The sequence below is a fragment of the Phoxinus phoxinus genome (assembly GCF_949152265.1).
Source record: "Phoxinus phoxinus genome assembly, chromosome: 24".
Taxonomy (NCBI): Eukaryota; Metazoa; Chordata; class Actinopteri; order Cypriniformes; family Leuciscidae; genus Phoxinus; species Phoxinus phoxinus.
In genome coordinates, this window is record NC_136899.1 from 8,855,616 (window position 1) to 8,882,720 (window position 27,105).

The 27,105-nt window shown below is 39.3% G+C and overlaps 2 protein-coding genes across 5 annotated transcripts; one reads left to right on the forward strand and one right to left on the reverse strand.

The window, feature by feature from the left end:
- Positions 1–1,104: 1,104 nt before the first annotated feature.
- On the reverse strand, positions 1,105–12,183 carry smpx (small muscle protein X-linked). Of its 4 annotated transcripts, none has more exons than XM_079602403.1 (6): positions 12,107–12,183; positions 11,273–11,400; positions 6,484–6,548; positions 4,225–4,311; positions 3,807–3,941; positions 1,105–3,191 (listed from the first exon to the last, which is right to left on the reverse strand). In XM_079602403.1, the coding sequence occupies exons 3-5, from the start codon at positions 6,520–6,522 to the stop codon at positions 3,816–3,818; spliced, it is 252 nt and encodes an 83-aa protein (XP_079458529.1). In that variant the 5' UTR covers positions 6,523–6,548; positions 11,273–11,400; positions 12,107–12,183; the 3' UTR covers positions 1,105–3,191; positions 3,807–3,815. The 4 variants fall into 4 exon arrangements, with proteins under 4 accessions (XP_079458529.1, XP_079458530.1, XP_079458528.1 ...); XM_079602404.1 differs by lacking the exon at positions 12,107–12,183 and adding an exon at positions 9,893–10,063 and having other exon boundaries at positions 6,484–6,545; positions 11,273–11,389; XM_079602402.1 differs by lacking the exon at positions 12,107–12,183 and adding an exon at positions 9,893–10,063 and having other exon boundaries at positions 11,273–11,382.
- A 3,959-nt stretch (positions 12,184–16,142) lies between these two features.
- Positions 16,143–23,177, forward strand: mbtps2 (membrane-bound transcription factor peptidase, site 2). Its single transcript, XM_079601038.1, has 11 exons — positions 16,143–16,458; positions 17,182–17,330; positions 17,818–17,956; positions 18,067–18,170; positions 18,707–18,834; positions 18,997–19,115; positions 19,195–19,375; positions 19,938–20,032; positions 20,421–20,616; positions 20,704–20,779; positions 21,745–23,177. Exons 1-11 carry the CDS (start codon positions 16,384–16,386, stop codon positions 21,965–21,967), a joined length of 1,485 nt encoding a protein of 494 aa, XP_079457164.1. The 5' UTR covers positions 16,143–16,383; the 3' UTR covers positions 21,968–23,177.
- Positions 23,178–27,105: the final 3,928 nt, after the last annotated feature.

Genomic DNA, 27,105 nt, shown 5'->3' on the forward strand with positions numbered 1-27,105 from the left:
CCCCTTCGGATTCTCGCTTTAAAATGAGTTATTGGCCTTTTAGGGACCTTGGCATGTCTGTACACTCTGCATCAGCAGATATATATTTAAATGCACCAAACAACTGCCGTGGTTTAAATTAGATGCATTAACTATGCTGCACTTTTTATATTTCGTCAACAAAACCAGACTCCACTTCATTGCATGCTTTAAGGTCTTTTGCAGGATCATACTCTCTTCCACCTCTGCAAAATCTATAAATACAATTTATGATGAACTGTTTTACACCTGATGGGTTTATTAGTGCATTTAATTGCAGATTCAGATGATTTATGTGGCTAGGCACTTTGTGAGTGTGTTTGTGTTCTCTGTTGACCCTTCAGTCAAGAAATCTGCCAGATCTGAGTGGCTTTCTAAATATAACTATCTGTTCATCCTGTTAGGGGTTTTGTTTGGCTTTGGTGGTCATGGTGAACTATTTTGATAATAACTGGTGAGCATAACGCTTTAGGTAAGAAAATAATTTTAATTAACGAACATATTTTATAGATATACAGTTTGAAATGTAAAGCATATGATTGCACAGAAGGCGGCCATATCAAGGAATCGGCGGAAGGTGAGGTATGCTGAGCATTTCGGTGAGGAGTTTTAGAACTACAGACTCTCTCTCTCTTCGCATTGCATTATGGGTAACGAGGGAATTATGAAGGCTTTGTTGATTAGTTGGACAGCTGCTCACTCTGTCTGTGTTCCAGGCACCTCTGCCAGATGCTTAATCCTGAAATATTCCATTCCATATCCTGATTGATAGGTCCTGTTCCACCATTGTACTCATTGGGCCTCATTCCCCTACGGTTCTTACAAAGAAATGTGTTCTTAAACCCCGCTTACGCACTTTTTACGAAGATTCTGACATTCACTAATGTATTCTTATCTTGGATTTGTTCTTAGCTAAGAACAAAATCTACGCACACTCAAGAGCACTCTTACGCACATTTGAGTGATGACAGTTTGCTCCAAATAATTGGTTACTGCATCTTTCTACAATCGTTTACAAAGATAGTATTTTACTGTAATGTATTTCTGATCATTTGCTGAAAAAAAAAATCATGGTATGCAAAGAAATAGACTTTTCTTAGAAAGTTTATTAAGTATGAAGTTAAGAAAATTCTTAGGAAGTTATTGGTGAATGAGGCCCATTGCCTTTTTTAGTTTTTGTGGCCATTTCTTTGCTCCCCTAGGTTTTTCCAAATAGATAACCAGTCAAATGTTCGACATGTCATTATATAATACTACTATTTTCCATTTTATGTCCCATTTTAGAATAAAAGCAAGTCTTCAATAGCCTGGGAAAACCCAGACCACTCTCAGTTGTAACTGAGTTAGGGTCTGGCAAAGCTCCATAGACAATTCATTTCCACAGGGGCGTCACCAACGGACGTCGCTCAAATGGTTCTGGGCGCAATTGGATAGATCTAAAACCAATCAGAGCGATGGAGAAACATCTGAGACTCTCAGCAATTCTCTGTTTGTGTTTTTCAGGAAGATGTAGCAATGGCTTCTGACGACTTTTGCCGTTTTTGTAAATGACCATTTTAAATCGCTTGAAACAGACTCGATAGCTGATTCGAACGAGTGATGTTCCACGGCGGCATCCATCTCTGTAATGTACAAAATCTGCGTCACCGTCGCTGCTCTGTCGTCATCGTGTAAAGCCCGCCCCAACGTTTCTGATTGGTGCCGCGATTTTGACGGATTGGAAATGGGTTTCAATGGGCTCTTTGCCAGACCCACTTGCAGAGCAAATCTAAATTTGCCGGAAGTGGTCTGGGTTTTCCCTGGCTAAGTCTTCAAAACAATGAAACTACAAATTAAAATGTGGAAATTATGCTAAATCAAGATTCTTCAAATTTGCCACCCTTAGATGAGGTGCATCCTGGGAAGCTTTTTCAAAAGGCTTGAATGTATTACGCTGAATACTTGTTGGTTGTTACGCAATCCAATTCATTTCACAAAACTTTGTATTAAATCCAGTCAGACATTTATATTTGTATGGTACTTTTCACAATACACATAGTTTCAAAGCAAACTTACAGAAAATAGAGCCTTACCAATTAAAGAAATACATATGTAGACACAATTAATCTGCATTGTACGTTTCCCAGCTTTTGACTAATAGCTCCTAATGCAGACTTACTCTTATCTAAGGAGCGATACATGATCTTTAATAAGGACACTTTCACCCAAAGGTCATGACACCTGCTGCTAGTAAACTACAGATTGCAGATCACTGTAGATCATAGAACAGACACATATGATGAGATTTACAAGCGAGAAGATGAGCATCTTTGCACTGCTAAACTGATCTCGGTTTATGTACATAACAAACTGATAGTGCGGCATATGAAATCCAGTTCTATTTGTTCAAGGATAACAAGTGCTGGCTTCCTCCTACGGGTTTGCTCTTGGAGAGAACGTGAAATCATGTTTTATTATGCAACAGCCTACTCATGTACTGCAACACACAAGAACAAAGCCATAGATAAAGAAAAAGTAGGGAGCGAAAACAAGCCTGCAGCTTGGCCATTTTAAGTAGGGCTGTCAATCGAAAATTAATCAAATTGAATGCATGACTTTCTGATTAATTAATACAATTTGACGCAATTATTTGCATAATAATCACTCTAGATGTAAAATGTATCAAGAACATTGATTATATGGTGTCACATATTAACGAGTTAAGACAGAATCTGGCTGAAGAATGGAGGAATTTTAAGATGAATCAATGCCTTCAGTCTCATATATTCTGTTATGACTCATTGATGGTAGTAGGAGAATACAGAACTACTATAAAATCAAACTTAAAGGGATAGTTTACTCATTTTGGGTAAACTATCCCTTTAAGTTCAGCACACAGAACATTTTTTTAAACGCAAAATACAGAATACGATGCTGGGTGGTTTAAACAGTGATGACCTATTTTTTGACAGACAAAACCATGGTTCAGAGCTTTGAATCACTCAATTCCCATCAGTCTTTGCTTCGATAGAATCCACCCCCTTTCTTCATTCTCAGGTCAGTTGGTAGTGTCATCATTAAGGCCAACCAATGATTCCGTTGCGACCGATTCTCTGGGATTTTGTGTTAAATACATGAATCTGATTGGATGGAGACCGTAACCAAAGCCTTGGATAAAATGGGGGTGGAGTCACCTGTGAAAATGAGAATTGGTTAAATGGGTTTACAAGCATTAAAAACATGGTATAATCTCAAGGTAGTTTGCTTGGCAAAATTAGTTTTTAATTCTGTCACCCGTAGAGTGGGTCACACACAGTGCATGTTTTGCTCTATAATAGGAAGGTCTTGTGAGGCATGCTGGGACTGCACACAACAGACTGACTTTCACTGCCCCACTGATCTGTGGAGTATTAATAGAGCCTGATTTACCATCATACCCATATCAAAGACAGCTACTAACACACTCCAGCATACATGCTAACACACGTGCAAACTGCTTTTACAGCTACTGACACCTTGTGGTCATTTGTGTGAACAGCATTGGATCTTCCTAAATGATTTCAGTGTGGCGCGTTTAGAAAACCGATTGCTCGTGTGTGTACGCGTGTGTGCGTGTGTGTGTGTGTGTGTGTGTGTGTGTGTGTGTGTGTGTGTGTGTGTGTGTGTGTGTGTGTGTGTGTGTGTGTGTGTGTGTGTGTGTGTGTGTGTGTTTGCGCACAAGATTGAGATGAACCAACAATGTTTGACTACCCAAAAATGGTAGACAGAGGGAAGATGGGTGAGTGTGTATATTTGACTGTCAGATTTACCTATGTTGTTTAGTCTTTGGTGACCCATTTGAGTTCGCTTTTTACATTCTGGATCTCGGAGAGGTTCACGGCGGGGCCTGGTAGTTTCACAGAACCAGGCTGGGGCTTTTTCTCCTCTGGAGTGACTGGGGATGGCTATGAAACCAACAGTTGTGGGAGATATTACTGAGTGGCCCTCACAAAATCTCTCAAGAATTGGTACTTCATGATAATAATAATGTAAATTAATTATGAAGTCAAAGATAATAAAAAAAATACATTACTGCAATTTGTCACAAAGCAAAAAAATAAGATTTCTTTATGTGAAATATTTTATTTATTTCGATTGAAATGTGATCTGGACATGATTATAAATATCTTTATGTGTGTCTAATTGACTTAATTGTGTAAGTGTGCTTGTTTTCCAGCAGAATCTGACCTCCTCTGTGTCTACTGTATCTTCTCTCCTCTTCACAGGATGTCCCGCCCCAGGACGCAGAGCCCCCATTGGAATATTAAGGTTGGCCTTTGAGACAGACAAGAAAATGCATTGAGACAGTTACCATCGCTGCTATAGCCTCACAGGGACACTGCTCATTTACTCCTGTAACCACACCACAATACCAAAGTCATTTAAGCTCATGTAATATTATGTAGTTGTGACCTTTCCACAAAACCTGCTGGACGTGTCTTCCTGCTGGAGTTTGTATTTCATAAAGAGCAAAGTGCCTGTATGGAAATGAGCTGCGGGCAACAGATAAAACAGTGAGATGACAGACGTCTCTCTGTTTGCTGAAGCCCGAAGCAGACAGCCTGTCTTTTTTGTTTGTTTGTCTGGTCTTTATTAAATGCATCTAAACGCAGCATGTATTATGAAAACGAAATTACAAATGTGAAAATGTGAATGTGTTTACAAATTTACACTAGGAAGAAACCGTGAAAGAATCAGGATTCTTGCCACATTTCTTCTCATATATATTTTTTCGCATGTTTGTCTTAGCCATTCCATTATTTGTGGGTGAATCTCACGGAAACCAGGTCACATAAGAAATTATATTTTGCATAAATAGCATTATTTTCATGACAACTAAACACATTTCCCACAAAATTCTTATTGTCGTATCCAACTGTCATTCTCAATTTTAGATTAATATAATTTAAAATTAATATATTTTCACATTAAAGAAATACATTTTTATTAACACTGTGGTAATGAGAATTTGGAGGGAAAACTGTTTAATTATAATAATTAAAATAATGTCACAATGCAAAATTGGCTCTTGGGGTTCTTCGATTTCCACATACAATCTTAGAACACTCTAGGGTTCTTCAGTCAATTTTAAAGAACGCTTTATGCCAAAAAGGTTCAATCTTAAAGGATTTGCATAATAATTTTATTAAAAACAAAATTAATTTATTAAAATTAAATCCATAAAATGTTCCCATGATAAAGAACCTTTTCTTCTAAGAGTGTAGAAGCTCCAACACTTATTTGCTTTTATATGTCGTTTTCCTGCTGTATTGGTCACACAAGGTCAAACACAATTTACAAATTTGCCATTTCGTGTTTTGATTAGAGCATGTGAGATCCCTCAACCAATCGCAAACGCCCCTAAAGAGTAGACTCCAGTTTTGCATGCATTTCATGGTCCAGTACATCAAACCCTCGCATTTGCTCTACTCTATTTCTGTGGCTCTACATCTAAGCTGCTGGATGAAATATTGACTGTTTTAGGCTGTACAGTAGTGACCATGTGCTCCTGTCTTTGCATGCATGACCTCTCTTCCTTCTGTCTGTGTTCTCTGATGGACTGTATCCTGAATCTTGTGTATTTTGGGGCTTTTTATGGATCTGTGTGTATATGGAGAGTTTTTATGGAAAGATAAATGTGTCTATTTTTGGCTGAAGTGTTCAGTGTTTGTAAAAATAGTCTCTACACTGTGGTGAACTGTTTGTGCGTGCGTGTGTGTGTGTGTGTGTGTGTGTGAACACTTTGGATTTCTGCATAAATTGGTCATAACGTGATCTGATCGCATCATCAATAGACAAACAGTCTGCTTAAATTACAAACACATTCTTATATATTTATTGAACACAAAAGAACGGAGGTTTGATGGAGGTTTATGCTGCCTCAGTATGTACAGTATAACTAGATATCACACTTTTTCATTGTTTTCACGGTGTGCTCCATAAAGACATGACAAGATATCTTTTTTGTTGTTTGTTTAAGCAGACTTTGTTGAAGATCATATCACATTTTTAACCACTTTATGCAGAAATCCATGTAAATTCAGAGGGTTCTCATATTTTTTCCATCAACTGTATCAAAAGTGAAAAGGCTATAAGGACTTAAATTAAAGTGCACAAGTCTATTTTTATATAAATTGTTTCTGTTTGGATAAGAAAGGTTTCCTACCAAGACAAAAAGCTGGACACACATCAACAACATGCAGTGATGCATTTCATTAACTTGTCAATGGCCTTGTGTGAGTACTGTAATGCATTGTACATTGAAATGTGTTTTTATTATAACTCAGTGTTCAAAATAGGGAACTGGCTTTTCAGATTAAAATATTTTATGTTGACATGTTTGAGTGTTTTTGAGAATAGAAGAAAAGCTCCACTAAAATCAACACAAAAGCTCACTGACTATTCTTAAATTATGTGCAAACAAAAAAACGCACACCATTGACTCACCTGCAGGGCTTTGACATTGGTCGTCGGCTGTTTAGACATTCTGTGCAGTTGTGTCGGCGTTTCTGCTGTAAAAAAGACAGGAATAGACTGAATGCATTGATCAGATAGATGGACTGGCCTGCTGTGGGTTTGAATACATGTATTTTGTCCGGGGAAAAGTAAAGCCCCCCTGCGGCTCTCAGGTGCCCGTGGATAGTCTTTCAGTTGCTTAGTGACTCCCGCAGTGAGGAGCAGGTCGCAGCTCTTACCCCTGAATCATTTATGTTAACATGGAGAGAACAGGGCTGGGATAACACACACCTACACACACGTTATATACTGGATATGGAACATGAGGTGGGATATGTTGTAAATTAATATATGCATAACGCCATAGTTCAGCATGAATTTTGGATGGACATTTGAGGTTGCTCAGTGGCTGCTCATTTGGTCTTGGTATGGGATGAGAAATATTTGAGTTCATATTTGAGAAATGTATTACTTATAACCCCAGTTTTACAGACGGCTTAAGTCGACTATAATGCATGTTTGAGCTGTTTAAACTGGAAGCAATTTGCACTGACATGCTTATCTTAAAATATGTCAGTGCTATTGTTTTGTCTCAAGATGCACACCAGTAATGTGTTTTTTTTTTTCTAAGGCATGTTTATAAGATACTAAAAAGTCCTAATTTAACTAAGGCCTAATCCTGGCTTAATCTAAACCCTGTCTGTGAAACAGGGCCTTAATTGCAGACTTTCATATTTTGGCGTATTTGAGCATAGGTTATGACAATGTTGAGAACTATTTCAAAACAAGGTAAAAAAAAAAAGGTTACTGTCTTTTTCTGGGGGAAAAATACAAGTTTAAGCAAAAGTTTCAGTGATACATTTTCAACAACAAAAAAAAGAAAGAAAGAAAAAGATTTCTCAGCTTAAAAAAATCAAGGGACATTGATGAACCACAATCATAGCGGGGGGAGGATGGGGGGGGGGGGGAGAGATAATATTCAGACTAGTGTTAACAATTAGCCCATCAATGGATATTTATATTTTTTTGGGACAATATTGATTCAGACATTATATCAGTCAGTTTCAGTATCAGCATTAACTGAACATTAAAGAATTGAAGATCAAAAATGCCTAACATCCTTATAAAAATCACAGAAAATTGTAAAAAATAAATACAAATAATCATAAACAATGATGTGCATTATTATTATTATTCTATAATGATTAACATAATAATGATGCAAGTCAATGAAAAGGAACCATTTCCTACAAATGACCCATGGGGAACTCTCTAGAAATTTGAAGAGAATACATTTACATACTTGGCAACACAAACCGACACGGAAACAAACACATTTCAAACAGAGCAGAATGGAGGTTGAATCACTCTAATTTTGTGTTCCCGAAAGGAAGCTGTTCAGAAATATCAAATCATCCAGTGACCTAATGAACACAGCTGTAGGCACACTGTAAAAAAAAATCTAACCTTCCCAACTCAACATTTTCTAGTGATTGGTCACATCTAAATTTTTCAATTGGCCCAAGTGAAATTCTGTTTTTTTGATAAAATTAAATGTGCAGAATTTCACTTGGACCAATTTGAAAATGTAGATGTGACCAGTCACTAGAAAATTTTGAGTTGCGTAGGTTATAATTTTTTTACAGTGCAGATAAGATTTGATTACGTGCTTGCGGGGAGCTTTCTGCCTATAATTTGCTCGGTTATTCTGCTGATGGAACGTCCCACTGAAAACACCAGGCATATACGAGGAATCCTCCAGTGCAGCCATCATAATGCCGTCGCAATATAATATCAAATCTTTCAATGTCTCCCTCATGGATCTTATTGGGGCATGCTGATGAACCAAATCATGTCGGTTGGGGCTCACAGAGAGGTTCACAACCTTAGCAACCGTGTTGTTTGCACATCAACAGCGGTGCATTAGGACTTTAAGTGGTGTGGAGTCGCTACTGCCGAGCGTTGAGCTAAATTTACCTTTTAAAGAGCAGCAAGCACTACGCCAGCTGTCTGACACTGCTCCAAAATACCCTCCTTAAAGGGATACTTCACCCAAAAATAAACAAATTCTGTCATCATTTACTCACCCTCATGTTGTTCCAAAACCTGTATGAGTTTCTTTTGTTCTGTTGAACACAAAGGAGGTTATTTTAAAGAATATTGGTAACCAAACAGTTGATGTGCCATAGCAGTTGACTTCCATAGTAATTATTTTCCATGCAATGGAAGTCAATGGGGACCATCAACTGTTTAGTTGCCCATATTCTTCAAAATATCTTCTTTTGTGTTCAGCAAAGGGAAGAAATTCATACGAGTTTGGAACAACTTGAGGGGGAGAAAATGATGACAGAATTTCCATTTTTGGGTGAACTGTGTCTTTTAAACTCCTCAGTGTTCAAAATACCAAACAAAAATCAAATTAAAGATACTGTCAATATAAAAAAAACATCTAATTACAGCGTAAAACTTGGATCAAACCATCTTTAGCAAAGACTAAAACTAGAACAGAAGGTTCTACATTTTTATTTTTGGTTCCTAGATTTGGATCCTAGATCAATTTAACCACCTACAGCATCACACACCAGCCCACCAGATACCGAAATCTCACACTGAATATTGCATTTCCAAAAACTCCCACAATGCTTTCACAGGCTCAATTTATTTGCATTGCTGGAAACCTCCCAGTAGTTCTAGACCTTTCCAACCTGTCTGACAAACATTCTCTCTAGTATCTTTTATTTTTCTAAATGAAATCGTGGCACCTGAGGTCGATATCCAACTGTGTTGATGAGCCGTTCTTTCAACATATTAATTGAATTTATCATTCGGAATAACACTGTTGTGTGATTATGTAAATCATCAAACGGCATGACAGTCCTATGCTCAGATGCGATGTCTACTGCAGGAAAACCACAAGATCAAAAAAAGTATAATTTACATGCATATCATCAAATAATGCATATCATCAAAGAATGCTAATGCTTATGTAAAGGCAAAGTTACAGTTTACAGTTAAACCTGCTGTTGTTCCATAGTGTGTTACATAGGCCGAATCCTGCCAGAGGCCCGAGTCATCCTCACAGTCACAGACTTAATCATTTTTCAGAAACAAGTCCCCACAAACAAAAAATATATACATCCTAATGTAATTAGTAAGAAAAGTCAGAGTACTTTTAGAGAAAGATAGAAGAAATTTAGAAGTCCAGAAGCTAGAAGTCCAAGTTGTTTTGATTTAAACAAATTGTATTGGTCTCATTATATCATCATATCAGTATATTGCATAATTTACCTAAAGAAAGCCCGTCCCCTATATTCATTGTGACCTTTAGCACCGTTATAGTTTCACACACATACACATGAACACACACATCTTCCCTCTGCCCTCAAAAAAAGTTGCATACCTGCTGCCGTAACAGTAAACCGCAGTTCGCTGTTGTGAGGACAAATGCCAATCTCTCTCTCTCTTTCTCTCTCGCTCTTCTCTCTCTTTTCAGACTAAGTCTTGACTTCTGTTGTCCACGGTTCTGGTTCTGTTCAACACCTCTGTCTCTCTTTCTTTCCCTCACTCCAGGCTGTTGGGGAGTAGGGGATTCCGTTCATATCTGGGATTTGTTCACATACTATAAATAGTAGTGTGATACACAGAGGGGACCTGCTTTCTGTCCACCCTGACTGGTCACTTCACCGACAGCCTTGTACGCATATATGCCCCATCATGCATATTAAAGCCCCATTCACAGTTCTGTCACTATATACACACGCTGTGTGGTCCTAAAGTCAGAGAACAGTGAGAATCTGGAATTTAAAATGTAATTTAAACATGGAAATAGTTTTGAAAAACAATATTAGTAAGAAATGTAATGCACTATTTCTGCCATTAATCAAGTATAGTCTACATTAGTGACAATGGCCCCATCATACAGATCCAATCAGATGTTTTTGCTTCCATTGAAACATAATTTGCTCATTGCATCTTTTTCAAATTCTGCTGGAAAAAAATAATGTATTATTTTATATTATCAATAGAAATAATTAAACTTGCTAAGTATCAATAATATATAAAGTTATATAAAATATTAATATTTTACATCTTACATATAATATATATATATATATTGTGTGTGTGTGTGTGCGTGCGCGTGTGTGTATTGTTATTAAACATAAACTTAATGTTAATTATCCATCCATCTAATATTAAGTATAACATTAATATTTATTTATATTGTTTATTTATATAATATATGCTTATTTATATTATTATATAGTAATATATATTATTATAATTATATATATTATTATATAGCCTATGGTAATATAAAAATAAACAACATTAATATTATATATATCTAATATATATATATATATATATATATATATATATATATATATATATATATATATATATATATATAATATTATTTACTTTATATTAAATATATAAATAAAAAAATTTGCCTAGTCATCTCAGGCTTTTCAAACCCCACTGTATATCTGCACACCAGAACACAAAATCACTTTAAAATGGCATTTTTAAATTGCCACTGCTTGTTACTATGCATGAATAATGTGTACTAGGGTATATTTAGGAGACTATAACCTAGATCGAAATGTCCTCGATATGCCTGAACATAAGAGAGAATGTACAACGTATAGCTGCAGTACTATATAGCAGATAATGGAAGAAAAAAGAGAGTTTAGAACGAGTGAACGGTAACAGACGAGTACACTTTGGCTTTGCATGACACAGGACACATGACATCATGACCCCACTGTGCCCTTACCTGTTCAGCTGCCAGCGTGAGGTCCACACCTCCTCACTGCTTTCTCTTCTGATATGATGCCCAGTCAAAAGCCCTGCCTGTTCTCTGTGAGGTCCTCTTCTGTACTCTTCTACGCAGTCAGAGAATCACTGTGCGACAATACTTATTAAGATCATGACCTAATTTAGGCTCCAGCACGCAGAGCCCAGGGAGACGTCTGATTGGCCCGTGGTTTGACATGACGACCCATTCCCAGTGGTAGCAGCACTGCCAGTTTAGAGGAGTTTCAGATCTTAATCTAGGCTGATTTTAACCCACAACTGGACAGGTATAAACAAACGATGCAGCTGCATATCATTTCCCTGGAAAATGTAGGCTTCTTTAACTTAGTGCTAGCAACACCAAAGTCATGGGTTTGGGGGCAGTCGTGGCCTAATGGTTAAAGAGTCAGACTGTTAACCTGAAGGTTGTGAGTTCGATTCCCAATACCTGTAGGAAATGACTGAGGTGCCCTTGAGATAAGACACCTAACCCCCGATCGCTCCCCGGGTGCCACAGCAAAAATGGCTGCCCACTGCTCCGAGTGTTTGTGTTCACGGTTTGCAATGTGTGTGTTCACTACTCACTGCTACTAACTTGAATGGGTTAAATGTAAAGGACAAATTACTTGGCCTTCACATGTCACTTTCACTTAGAGCGCACTGGTAAAATGTACAGTATACTTTGCATGCACAAGTCGCATGAGATAAAAGTGTCTTCCAAATGCTATAAATACTATTGCGCTAAATGTCAAAATATCAAACCACAAACATAAAACTGAGAAAATAAGACTACAAAAACATCTTCTGTCCTTACCTGGTGCCACTCAGACTTGGCGTGTGATCCTGCTCACCCAGTTCCTTCAATGCTGAGTATAAAGCTCTACTGGAGCCACAGCTGATGGGAAAGGTGTCCTATACAGACAGCAGAGCTATGCAAATACTTTCCTGAATTCTCCTCCCTACACCTGGCATCACAAACTTCCTGGTAATCCTGCCAGTCAGTATACCGTAGGTCAAACATAATAAAATAATTATCAATATGGTTAAACGGGCAATCATTTCTTGAGCCTATTGGAATCTTTTTTTAATGTGCATGTGACAATGCAAAGATTCCACTTGAAAGTGGCTATAATGCATGGTTGAACAATGCAAATATTGTTGAAGTTCATTAACAGGTCATAAAAGTTGAATGTCATATTATAATTAGCAGCACGAGACTGTCCTTTCAGTGTCTGTTGTCTATTTTACATTAATCCGTCCTTGTGGGCACATGGCATTATGAAGCCAGCGGCCTCCTCTCTAAGGTAAGCATAAAAGGCTGCCATAATTGCTGTCTATCTAGACCACCATCTCAGATAATAAATCGTTTCATAAAACCTTTTAGGAGCCTGAGGGGCAGACAAGATCACTCCCATCCAGAAAGGCTTGGTTCCCGGATGGAAAAGTTTGCAGGGACTTCAACACTTTTGGACCTCTCATTTGTACCCATGTGCTTTACATTCAAAGCCACTGAAGTTATTAAAGGCAGGTCATGTCATTGGCCAAATTAGAAAAGTGAGGAGCATGTTTGTTCAGCTGGAAACTAAAGTGTAGCTCACAGATATGTCTATGGTGCAAGTGAGATGTGATCTCATGCTTCAGCAAATGCAAATAAAAAAGCACATGTAGTTTTTGGAGCATTGTGAAGTAGCTATGCCTAATCCCTAAACTAGTCGTTTTTTGTGTCGGATCTTTCAAATGAATTAGTTGAAGCAGTTCACAAAATGCTTGTTTCCTTTTTGGGGCTACCTGACTGGTCGCATCTAGACATCTAGCCCACCCTAAACAGGGAGACTGGGGAGTCAGAATAGGCATAGAATATCTATCTATCTATTCAGAATAAGAATAGAAATTTAGACTTATGTACAACTTAAGTAGCCTGTAGCCTACTTTGGGATTAATAGTCGACCAAATAAAATCATACTGGAAATGTGTTTCAAGGCAGATTTATCAACACATCGGATTTTAGTATTTTTATACGTGAATGTAGGCTACATTAACATTAATTGTTATTAGGCCTATTTAAATTACTTTGTTTTATGACCTGAATCAAACAAAACCATACAATAGGATTCTTATTATTGATGAAACTTAAAACGTACTCGGTTACTAACGTAACCTCGGTTCTCTCTAGAGAGAGGAACGAGTACTGCGTTGTCGTAGCAACGCATTGGGGAAAATCCTTTTCCACGAGAATACTGAAGCAAAAATTATCCTTAATTTTGTATCAATGTAAAACGCATTGCCACAGCATACAGACCTAGGCGAGACAGCTCGTGCGCCTATTGGCTGCTGTGCGGCAAATGCTTAAGCCAATCGAGCGAGCCCTTGAGTGACGTCACACCCAATGAGGGCGCTTCGCCGCCCTTCTGCGTCACGTCCCGCCGAAACGGGCGTGGCTTAGGGCTATATATTTCGCTCACAGGCTTATGAACTCTGATTTTTAAAGCGAAACAACCAGAGAGCATACACGGCAAGAAACTCAGTACTCGTTCCTCTCTCTAGAGAGAACCGAGGTTACGTTAGTAACCGAGTACGTTCTCTTACGAGAGATACTCTCGTACTGCGTTGTCGTAGCAGCGCATTGGGGAACACCCTGTAAGACGCCGTGTGTGCAGTGATCCGACACCATAGACCCAGAGCACTGAGCTGGGGTTCATATAGTACATAATCACCTGTAGGACTCACAGAGAATCCTGAAAGAGGTGGGTTCTAACCACCATCTCCCACAAAAGCGACTGCATTCAGCAGATCAGTATAGAGTTGACTGCGCTTAGCAGATCAGTACAGAATTAACTGCGCTCAGCAGTTCAGCATAATGATGCCATAATAGAGACTAAAAAGTCAGTCTAACAAATACGGTTATTTAAGCCGAAAATATCTTGGCCTGTAAGGCGGGTACCTCGAGGTTATAAAACCTGATAAATGTAGACGGTGAGGCCCAGCCTGCCGCCATACAAATATCCTGTAAGGCAATCCCACTCGACCAAGCCCACGAAGAAGCCATAATTCTCGTGGAGTGCGCTCTAACACCCAAAGGGCACTGAATGCCTTTGGGCGCGTACGCTAGAGCTATAGCGTCCACTATCCATCTGGATAGGCTCTGTTTCGAAGTGGCCAGTCCCTTGAGACGCCCACTGAACGAAACGAAAAGCTGCTCTGTGTGCCTGAAAGCAGACGAGCGCGACACGTAAGCTCTCAATGCCCTCACTGGGCAGATGAAATTTTCGTCCATACTATCCCCGGTGACCGGAAGGGCAGACAGGGAAATAACCTACGCCCTAAACGGTGTGTTTAGGGATTTTGGAACATAACCATGCTTAGGTTTGAGCACGACTCTGGAGTCATTAAGCCCAAATTCCATGCACGACGCTCTCACTGAGAGCGCGTGTAAGTCCCCAACGCGCTTCACTGAAGCGATAGCCAGGAGAAACACCGTCTTGAGCGACAAGTGTTTCATAACAATCTCCTGAAGAGGCTCGAAAGGAGGACCCTTCATGGCGTCCAGCACCGTGGAAAGGTCCCAAATGGGAACTGTGGGAGGTCTGGGTGGATTAAGTCTCCTAGCTCCTTTAAGGAACCGAATGACTAAATCATTCCTTCCTATGGACTGGCCGTGCGCGGTTTCAGAGAAAGCCACGTATACCTTGAGTGTGGAAGGGGATCTCCCACTATCCAACATCTCTTGTAAGAAGGACAAAACCTCTGTTACTCCGCAGTCTGCGGGTGACACGCCGCGAGACGTGCACCAGCCAGAAAAAACTGACCATTTAGACGCATAGAGCCGTCGCGTAGACGGAGCTCTAGCTTGTGTGATCGTGTTTAACACTCGCTGAGGGAGGTCAGCGAGATACCCGTTGATGGCCCACACATGAAGGGACCATAGCTCCGGGTGAGGATGCCAAATCGAACCATTTGCTTGAGAGAGGAGATCCCTCCTCAGAGGCACTGGCCACGGGGCGGTGCTGGCTAACTGCATCACAGCTGGGAACAAGGGTTGATTCGACCAGAGCGGCGCTACTAGCAGCACTGAGCATCCTTCCTCCCTGATCCTTTCCACCACCTGGGTCAGGAGGGAGACAGGGGGAAAAGCATATAGGGGATGGCGTGGCCACTGATGAGCAAGAGCGATAGCCGCGTGTTCCTCGCCCAGGCAGGAAGCGCAAATCACGTGCAAATCCGTTTGCACGAACTGCAAACAGGCATCTTGAAAAAGACGCTGCTCTTTTAGATACAAGAAAAAGTGTGAGTCGCGCCGGCGAACTCACACACACTCAACACAGTGAAAAGGATATAGGCGCCGGAACGCGCAGCTGGAAGGCGACGAAGGCGGCGGTGCCAGCGGCTTGTCGTGACTTCTCCCGCTGAAGTGCTCTCTCGACGGCGCAGCTTCTTCACTCGGATCAGCGATGAGGTGTCTTCGCTGAAGGATAAAAAATCAGAGTTCATAAGCCTGTGAGCGAAATATATAGCCCAAGCCACGCCCGTTTCGGCGGGACGTGACGCAGAAGGGCGCGAAGCGCCCTCATTGGGTGTGACGTCACTCAAGGGCTCGCTCGATTGGCTTAAGCATTTGCCGCACAGCAGCCAATAGGCGCGCGAGCTGTCTCGCCTAGGTCTGTATGCTGTGGCAATGCGTTTTACATTGATACAAAATTAAGGATAATTTTTGCTTCAGTATTCTCGTGGAAAAGGATTTTCCCCAATGCGTTGCTACGACAACGCAGTACGAGAGTATCTCTCGTAAGAGAACCTCGATGAAGTAAAAGCATCACTGAATCATTTTAAACAGTCTGTTCGAAAGAACCGATTTGCGGAAATGAGTCGAACTTCCTCGTGCTCGATTGCTCTGTAACTGTGAGCCACTTATTATGCTCTGACAAAAGTAAACAGTCTGACTCGATTAGTAATACTGCGTAATGCACGCAAACGCGGAAGCGACGTGTTCCACTGGTGTTTTGTGCACCGTGCATGTGTGCTTGACAATCGGAATTTTACGATCGTTTGTCTCTGGAATTGGACGTTCTTGAGACGCATGCAGCCCGGTGTGCCATGATTCCCATAGCGGTGGTGGTGTGTGTGATGGGTGGGTGGTGTACCGTGTATCTAGCGGACACGCTGCTGCGGGTAGGCGGATCTTACCATTAACGTTACAACCTTTAACTTGAGCTAACGAAAGAGAGTAAATTCCCCATCCCTTGCTTAAACAATGGGATTTATCATTATTGTTCCTTTGTAATGCGAATGTGATTCATTCGTCAAGCACATTTGATGATAAGAGCGGTTCCTTTACCAATGTAAAGAAGTACAGTGGCATGTTATGGCAGTAATACCAAGGCAAAGGATTATTGCAAAATGTATGTACCATTGTATTTACGTACATCTACAAGAAAAGTTAAACATTTTGGACATTGTACTACGATACTGGCATGTTTTGACATGTCATGTTTTTTGGGGCATTGGACTGTGTGTCCGTGGTACTACCAGTTTACCTTGAAGTCGAAAATACCAGTATAATTTTTTTAGTTACATTGTATATCCCAAAGTACCGCTGTATCATCATCTGATGTATTACTTTAACACAACATAACTGTACCTAGTTTTCTTAAGGGTACGTAGCAGTAGTTACTCTCACTAATGCAATAATTTAAGTATAAAATGGCAGACATAACTTTGTATGTTTTAAATGAGATTTTATATTATTATACAGTAGCAACAATAAATGTAGCAAGCAACTACTGTATTCATTTTGGCATAAACTATTCTACTACCTTTCTAAAATCTTTATAAGGGTGATGATTATAAAACCCTATCCCATCCTAACCATATTTTTCTCTGTTTCACCTTCAGTCGTCCAGTTCAGTGAAGAGCCGCTATGAATCGTGGTTATCCTCGAATGGATTCACTCTCTCCCCCTTCCATATCAAATGGCACACCAGCATCTTCAACCGTCTGTTTGCCAGATGTGCTCATCTCAACCCTCGCTTTCTGTACATCTGGTATGAGTTTTGTCACTACTGTCCTCAAATCAGTTATTTTGCATGTTTAGATGACAGTGATGCTTACCATGAGCTCTTTAACCTTTATTGCTGTATTATACAAAGCTGTCAGTATTTTGTTTCTATGATTCTGAATGGAAGAAACGTGGATCATTGACATTTTCTGATCTTTAAATTTCTTATATGTCTAAATAACATCTTTAAATATGTACTATAAGACATCTTGCTCTGTTTTGGTTTCCAATGGTGTGGCTGTTGACGCATTAAATCCACTTTGATGATATTTTGAGGACTTACAGCTTTAGTTATTAAAAAAATCTTAAGCTGCTTATGATGAGAGCAGTGGTTACAGCAAGGCATTATGGGTACCAACATATCCACAATCACTCTCCTTTTGCTGCTTTATCATCATAGAGAGAGAATTTAAAATCTTATTTCAACTTGTGTTTATGTCTATATATATGTATGTATTGCACATCTGTTTCAGGTTCAGTGCTGGTATGGTGTTTGGGGTTCTGGCGATGTTTGGATCTGTGGTTCTCCTGAGCCAAACGTTGCTGCAGACTTTGAGTCAGATGTTGGCAGAGACTCCGGAGGGGTCCCACGAACAGATCTTGCAAGTGGTGGTGAGTGCAGAAGAGGTCTTTAGGAATTAAAATACAATGTTGGTGTATTTCTTTGAGCAGTGATGACAGTGTCTGTGCTCAGCCTCATCATTCTTTTGTTGTATTATCAGGTGCCTGGTGTGAACCTTCCTGTCAGTCAACTGGCCTATTTTTTCATCGCTATCTTGGTCAGTGGAGTCATACATGAGTTTGGCCATGGGGTGGCAGCACTGAGGTAAACAGATCATCTTAAAGGTGGAGCATCGAACATTTGAACACTTACTTATCCCACATTTAGCCAGGATAAGATAAAGAATTTAAACTTAAGAACTTTTAAAGCTTTATGCAATTTTGTTTATTACACAACAGCTTTAAGATGAAAATGTGCCCTAATGGAGCAAAAAATTAGCAAGAATGAATCTTTAGATTTTTGCATAAATGCAAAAAGTTTGTTTACTTTTAGAAGAGTCACTAATGTTATATCTATTGGTTGTTTTAGTGTCAATTTATTGGAAGTTTACTTGCGTATTATACTTAAGTCGTCTGAAGTTTGGGTGCACATTTGTGTGAGTCACTGTAAAGGATTATCAGAAGTTTCGGGTCACAAACTCAAATCTCACCCCATTTGACTAGTAAATTTCTCAGAAGTTTGTGTGTAATTTAAGTAAGGTGTGAGTTTCTGGGCTTGTGCCATTATAATGCTAGTTATACCTGTAAAACTATCATTTTAGTTCTACGCTTTAAACATTTCTTTCTGCATGTTCTTCTCAGGGAGCAGGTGAGGTTGAATGGTTTTGGCATGTTCATGTTTGTGGTTTATCCCGGGGCGTTTGTGGACCTCTTCACCACACATCTGAACCTCATTTCTCCAATCCAGCAGCTCAGAATATTCTGCGCCGGTGAGACTATTTAAACCAGGCACAATGACTTTTTACCGGCACAATGCCACAAACCTTGCTTATGCAAGTCATAAAACACTTTATTTTTGTCTTACTACTACTTATTCCTCTAGCAACCTTTATAAAAGTATAACATTTTCCACCTTGTCTGTCTTTGTGCAGGTGTGTGGCACAACTTCATGCTGTGTGTTGTGGCCCTCAGCTTCCTGTTCCTGCTGCCCATCTTGCTGTTCCCCTTGTATTACACTGGAGCAGGGGCGCTAGTCACTGAGGTGGTGGAGGTCAGCTCAGCTCAGCTTTCACCTTTAAGTTTTATGTTTCGACTGTGTCCTTAGCGTCTGAGATAAGTTTTTTGTTCAGGGTTCCCCATCCAGTGGACCCCGTGGGCTGTTTCTAGGAGATCTGGTTACCCAACTGGAGGACTGTCCTGTTTGGGGAGTGCAGGACTGGCACAACTGCGTCCCGCATCTATCCCATAATCCTCAGACGGGCTACTGTGTTCACACTGCCAAACTGCAGCACAGCTGGATGGCAGGAAGAGGTACTGACCTGCCATATACACTGCCGTTCAAAAGTTTGGGGTCTGATTTATTTAATTTTTTTAAGAAATGAATGGTTTTATTCAGCAAAGATGCATTAAATTGATCAAAAATGGCAATAAAGACGTTTATAATGCTGTTCCTTTGAGCTTTCTGTTTATCAATGAATCCTGAAAAAAAAATGCATCATGATTTCCACACAAATATTAAGCTGCACAACTGTTTTCAACATTGATAATAATCAGCATATTACAATTGGATCATGTGACACTGAAGACTGGAGGAATGGCTGCTGAAAATTCAGCTTTGCATCACAGGAATGAATTACATTTTAAAATGTACTCAAATAGAACAAAGTTATTTTTAATTGGAATAATGTTTCATAATATTTCTGCTTTACTGAATTTTAATTATTTAAAATCTTTAAATGCACAAGAGATTTCTTTCAAAAACATAAAAACTCTTACTGACCCCAAAATGTTTAAATGGTTGTGTAAATAAAGATTTGCTGTTTAAGTTAATATTCGATATTTGTTAGCTCATTCAGATTTTTCTTCCACTCAGCGTTCAAACGCCTTGATGGCACTATGGAGTGCTGTGGGAACAACAGCCTGACAGACCTCTGCTTCTCTTACAGTAATAACGTGGAGAGCAAATTGGTAAGATGGGCACCTTTTCTGAAATGCTCCTAGTTAGTATTTGTGAATTTTATTCAAATTAGAACTGTTATAAAACTTGTATTGAGATTCCGTTTGCTCCTATTCATATCATCAATAAACTCTATTGCAGTGTCAGATAATGGCACCTCATTGCTAAAGACATGGAACATTTTGTCAGTGACTATTAAAACTGAATATGAATGTTCAAAAGGCTTTGCATGGCTGAAAGTGATAAGCTATAATATCTGAAAATGAAAACAGATCTATTTTTGCATTATTGACATTCGCCCTTACGCTTTATATCTCACAAAGGGAAGATGAAAAACAATTCTTGCCGTCTTGGTATTTATGACACTTTAAACTATTGCTGTTTTTCTCCTCATGCTAGTTCGCCTGCCTGGCGGTCAGAAAAACTATTGAAGCGAGTCGTACATGTCGTACCAACACAGACTGTCAAACGGACTTCATCCCAAGCTTGTGTTTAATCCCGTCTCTGGAGAACCAGACCAGACTGATCCGGGTCAAACACCCACCACAAACAGACATGCTGTTTGTTGGCTACCCTTCACACCTACAGTACTCAGGTCAGACCTATTCTATTCTATTCTATTCTATTCAGTTTTATTCTATTCAGTTCCTGGAAATTAACGTGATCATTTCTTTATTTTTAGTGAGTCTCACCAACTTTGTTCCTCGTTTGGGCTTTCTTCATCCAGACCTGCCTGTCATGCTGGAGACTTTCTGCAAGTATCCTTTCCACACAGTCAGTATTTACATCACTCTTAAAGACTTCATCTTTTGTTGAGTTTTAGTCTATAAATCACAGTTATGGTTCCTGGTTCATTTTGTAATCTGTATGGGTGCAACGGATCGCAGTTGGATTAACTGCAAAATTTAACCATCATAGAGTGGAAGTTTATAATTTGGACATGTTTTGGCTTGGCAATTTACAAATTCAAACCATTATAAACGTGGACGAAGAGGTGAAAATCGGGACTCACGCGTTATCTTTGCGCACAGCTGCACACACTCGAAACGCGCGCATAGAGAGAGAGCGAGACAGAGAGAGAAAGAGACACACACAGAGAGAGAGAGGCGCGTGTTTCAGATAGCGTTCAAACAACGATTCAATTCCTCTTTCGCGTTTCCTTGCCCTTGAACGGAGACATGCACACAAAAGTATGTCTAACCAGTCTCGGCAAGTTTTCTCTCGGTTATGTTATAAGTGAACTGTTGAGAAAGAAACCGGATGTTTGTCAGCTTTTCCGGTCCATGCATTCGGTTTTAAAGTGACGGCAGACACCTAATATTCCTATAGTTGTCTGTCATTAATGTTAATAAAACAACAAAATACAGCGGACAAATAGTTTTATTTTACATTTAGGATTAATTATTAATTTATGTACCTGAATACTACTGTTAGACTTTAACTTTGTTATTTAGTATTCATCTCTGCTTGTAAGTTGTGTATTTGTTCTTATTTTATTACTGACTGTTCACTTTATCAGTTAGACTAGTAGTTTTTTATTGTGGTATCGAAGAACTTCAAGTCAACTTCAAGCAACCCCCCTCCCCCCAATACATTTTATTTATTTATTTATTTATTTATCATCCGAACCGTACATTTTGTGATCCGTTGCACTACTATTAATCTGAGTAATTACTGACTCATTTATAAATGTATGTATAGCCTTAACTTCTTGTGTGTTGAGATACCTGGTCTCATTGTCTGGAGCCCTGGCGGTGGTAAACGCTGTTCCGTGCTTTGCGCTGGATGGCCAGTGGATGCTCACAGCATTCCTAGAAGCTACGTTGAGTTCTGTGATCCTAGAGAGGAACAACCGAGAGCTGATTGGCTTTTTTTTCCTGCTGGGGGGCAGTGCCCTTCTAGCGGCCAATGTAGCTCTGGGCCTTTGGATGGTCACCGCACGGTAACATTTAGCCATCTCCTCCAGTTAAATAAACTGTTTGGGGGAAATGCTTACTGAAGACCCTTCTTGAACTCATGGAGGAAATGACTGGGTGGTTTTACCTTTGCTGGTACTTGCCAGGTTTTCCCACCCTGAGAGTGCAACCAGAGGGGCAAGAGTGCTGCTGTACCCGAGAAAACTCTTAATCGATAGGTTTGAATGGCTCAGATAGAAACAAGCAGTAAAAATCATCTTGAAGCTGCATGCTTTTACACTGTGACTTAAGGACAGCGCCAATAGTGCCCTCTTTGATAAATACTGTGCATCACACCTTGACATAAGTGTGCCGACTATATCACGTAAACCCACAAATGAAACTATATCAGCAAATACATGGAGGATTTTGTGGGCATTACTTGCCTGTTTTGCCTCTCTGTCTTCCTGAAGTAGGGTGAATTCAGGTTGATTAGGACACTTTTTAGGTCCCAATCAACCTGAATTGACCCTATACGCCAACCCAAAACATCCATAAATAAAACCAAATAAAAGACTTTGACCCAATAAAGACATTTGGGAAGAAAGTAAAAACATAAGATAATGAAATGAGTGTACATTCAGCAATTTTACAGACCTAAAATAAGTAGTGACACAATTCTGATAGTATCAGTAACTGAAAACTTCTGTTGCGTGATGCTTCATCCACACCACTAGGTTTCAGTGTAGAGTCCAAGATGGTTGCCATTAGCTAGCATAGCATCAGTAAATCTAAATTGAAATGCATACAGGGTGAGCTGTGAGCAAAATATACATTTGTAAATATAGTGACTAGACACAGCATGAAACTGCACAAATAAACATACTACTGCAGTATTATTGAACTTGAAAGAGTAGCTTTAGTTGCTTGGTCAGCGATTGAATGGCTAATGGTTTATTTTAAGCAAAGTTATACGCTCTGCCACTGCTGTGAACTGTGAAAGAATTCTCTTATACACATGAAAAGAGAAACCTATTGCTAAACATGCTCTAATGTGCATGGGAAGCGTTCATATCGTATATGATCTGTATACTGTGAATATTTTCCCCAACAACAAATAGCCAGACTGCACTAAACTTGTTTTAATTGTTTTTAATGTACTTTCTGCTTGTTTTCTTAGATACTGTATATTTTTTAATTTGTTGTCTTTGTTCACCTTCATGACCCACTGTACATCCGTTTATAAAATTCATTTACATTATCCTTCCTGTGTCAATGACTTATTTGTGTACAAAGAGGTCAGTGCTGCTCTGAACATATATTTGGTAAGTCTGATGAACCTTCTACCGTGTCTGAAAACACTTGGCAGTTAATAATGAGAATTTTATACTTTTAAACAGAAGGAGAATTATTCTAAGGAAAATTCATCCATGAAAAATTAAAATGGAAGCTTTATAGGACTGTCACTGTAGGCCTATAATTGATTGCAGAATATTTTCTGCCAGTAGATGCCAGTATTATCCCATCTGATTTTTTGGACCACGGAAAAGTCTTTCATCCAAGTTTTGTTGGATCATTTGCCATGATATTATTAACTTCAAGCAAGCCCTGTATCTCTATAGTACTGAATGCTTTACATTTTAAAAACATCTTACCGCAGTGACAGACAAAATAGCCACCAATGAGGTGGGAAATTATGTGAGGACATCTTGAGAAAAGGGGACGGAGAGAAGGGCTTCATGGGTGAAAGGAATCTGTAATAGTGGAGTTTTGTAAGAAAATGAGGATATAGTTATGTTGTTGCAATGAAACTGATTTCTGGGTGCATCTGATGTCAGGAAAGGTGTCAGAGAAGGGGTTAGTACATTTGTTGGCTGATGGACACTGCTACTTTGGTGTGTGTGTGTGTGTGTGTGTGTGTGTGTGTGTGTGTGTGTGTGTGTGTGTGTGTGTGTGTGTGTGTGTGTGTGTGTGTGTGTGTGTGTGTGTGTGTGTGTGTGTGTGTGTGTGTGTGTGTGTGTGTGTGTGTGTGTGTGTGTGTGTGTGTGTGTGTGTGTGTGTCCATGTTTTCATTCTCAAGGACATCAGTTTGTGGATTGCTCTCAAAGTTGGTGGCTGTCAGTCAGCTAATGGCTACAGCATGTCTCTTTTCCCCTGCTGCAAGGCTCTATGGGAAAACGATAGCAATTATGTGGTCAGTTTGACATCATTTATCATCTCAAGTGTGTTTGAACTTACATAACTGTGAGGGTTTTTTTTTCTCCATGCTTCGCTTTTCACATTGCTTATAGTTTATGGCCCCTTTTATCCAAAGTATCTCATTCACTGAGAATCTTGGCCTTTTCATAGTTTTTGGACAACCTTCATGATCTGTTTAATGTCAGAGGTGTATTAATAACTATCTATTATTTGTTATGAATAAGCATCAATTCATGGAAATGGTCAGTTAGAGGCTTGTGGAATGTTCTGTTAAACGATGACTCTTATATTAAAAGGACACTTTGAGAAAGGGACAGAAGTTCATGGGTCAAGCTGCAGTTTTCCCTAAAGCCCTTCTGTCAAGTTCTTGCACAGCATTCAGTATTTCTGACTTCAGTTCGTATCTGAATCGCAAGGCATCCGATCATTGGTCAGTTCTGCTTCTGAAGATCTTCATCAACCTTGTCCATGATGTCTCGTGTCTTCACGCCTCTAAGACATGACTCAGGTGCTTGTATTAAGTGATTCCTGTTGGAGGTGTAGACCACATCTGTCCATCAGTTTATCCAAGGTTCTCCTGTGAGGGTTGCATCTTTCAGCTCTGTACTGCTATAATTAGCTTTCATGCATGTTTCTGAGGTTTTTTTTAGGGCTTTCTCCAAAGAAGGGTGTGTTGACGCTACATTTGGGATGTGCCCCTTGGGAAGACGGAGGACTGTATGTCTGTGCTATTTCAGAGTGAAAAAAATGACATGTGGTTGTGCGTAGGGAGATCAGACTCCTCCCCTCTTACCATCACACAGAAAGCCTTGGGGCTGTGTATATGCGTGTCTGTTCTTAGATTAGGGGGGTGAACTAATTGCTGCCTTTATTTAAATTATATATATATATATATGAGATGAAGGATGAAAGTACAATTATTTCGATCTCATTCTCCAGACCCCCTCTCTCTGTGTGTATCCTCTCAACACATTATAAAAGATCCTTGTGTCTTTTATAGTCCAACCCTCTACGCACTTGGCAATAGAATCGCCATTGTCTAGTACATTTTTTTGGTTACTTGCCAGACTGATATACAATTTATATACAATTTATACTGATAAACAAATCAGCGTATCTTTGTAAAATGGCACAGCTTTTTAAATATCTAAATGTACACTCTTAAAATCAGTCAATCAAGCATTATATTATGATAATAATTTATGATAATCAAGCATTATTTAATGATAGAACTTTAGTAATTAGAACCAAAACTTGATAATCATGCATGAATGCATATTTGACATTTTAACAGAATTTATGACTGGTGGTGGTGCTTAAGATATTGTTGGTCATTCAGTGTTTCTGTAAAAAAGTAGTAATTATTAATAGAGGATAATAATCCTACTACTAATTCTACTACTAATAATGACAATATACAACACATGAGCTGCTGGGTTCATGAATGTTAATCACGTTGTCATTTGCTTAAATTAAAACAGGGATGAGTGCCATCCAATGAGATTGCCGTTTGCGCATTAGTCCCGCCCAATACCGGAGAAACCGCATCTCTTCTGCTTGTTCTTAAAAGCTGAATAATTCCATATGAACTCCGTTATTTTGACAGGAAAATACAAACAAGAATATCGATTACATGTAGCGCGTTGATTTTGTGTGTGGTATGTAAGACTCTCGCTCTATTTGCGTGTGAGAGAGAAACGCGACGGCGAGTCGTGCACCTTCACTAGAGTTACAGTAGCCTACGTCAAATACAGGTACGCTGAGCTGAATTTGAAATGCTAGTACAGATCGCTTGACAAAGAGCGAAACTCTCGAGCGCTTAGTCAGTGTCTTCAGCGAGTGAATATATATATGCTAAACTTATACTTGGCATCTAACACACACACACTGCCGAGTAAAATCTAAGAATTTATTAGCCAATGGCTAATGATAGACATTATTTAGTCGCCCAGTGTGACATTAACTTGCATTGTAGAGGGTTGAACGATATATCGGCCACCATATCGTTATCAGCCGACATATGATCATTTTTAATGTTATTGTTATAATCATTTCCTTCAGCTGAGACACTTCAGATGCGCACTGTTCACTATGATACTTTTGAATTGCTTGAAATATGATTGAATCCCTTAAAAAAAGGGAAATACAGTTACAACAACATGTGCAGCACAAGTCTGTCATAGGCTAAAATAATAATGAGAATTTTTTTTTGTGTGGACATGGCTTTTAATGATAAGACTTTTGTTTTTGTAATCAGGCTCTCAAAAATTATATAAAAATTTGTATTTAGATTTACCGGTCAATATAGCGGTTATCGGCTTTCAAACTTAAAGAATAATCGGTTATCGGTATCGGCCAAAATGTTCATATTGTTGCATCCCTTACAGTCATTGTGTTTGTGTCTTTTCTCTGTACTCGAGACAGTATCAGTGTGTGTACATGGTAGATAGGTCTCTTACATGTACAATATGTGCAATTTTTTTTGTTTTTTGAGAGAGGGAGAGATTGTTCTCGGCTTATGTACTTACGGTGAATTGGAAATATTTTTATTAGTCAACAAAACAAATGAGAAGTGTTGACATACTATGAATGTCCCTACAGCTGCTTGTGACTATTCCAGGTAACGTGTCTGTCCCACAAACACAACATTCATTAAACATATCATTAACAGCTATTTTAGTGAATGTAAAAGCCACTTATAGGTAATGAGCCTTGTTTTTCTTGTGGGCATGTGGTTAGCTGAGGCACTAACAATCTCATGTTGTCACATCTGCTCTTTTCTTTTGTAGAGCGAAGGCAGCTGCATGATGGATAGGAGTGCTTGATTCTCCCATAATACTCTAAATTGAAGGTTTGGCCTGATAAGCTTGGCTTCATATGAGCTTGTGGAGCAGAAACCACACATCTGCAGGATATGACCAGTTTAGACAAATGACAATGCAATGTTCTATGAATATTTCTGCTGGTATTTACAAACTGTAAGTTGACCG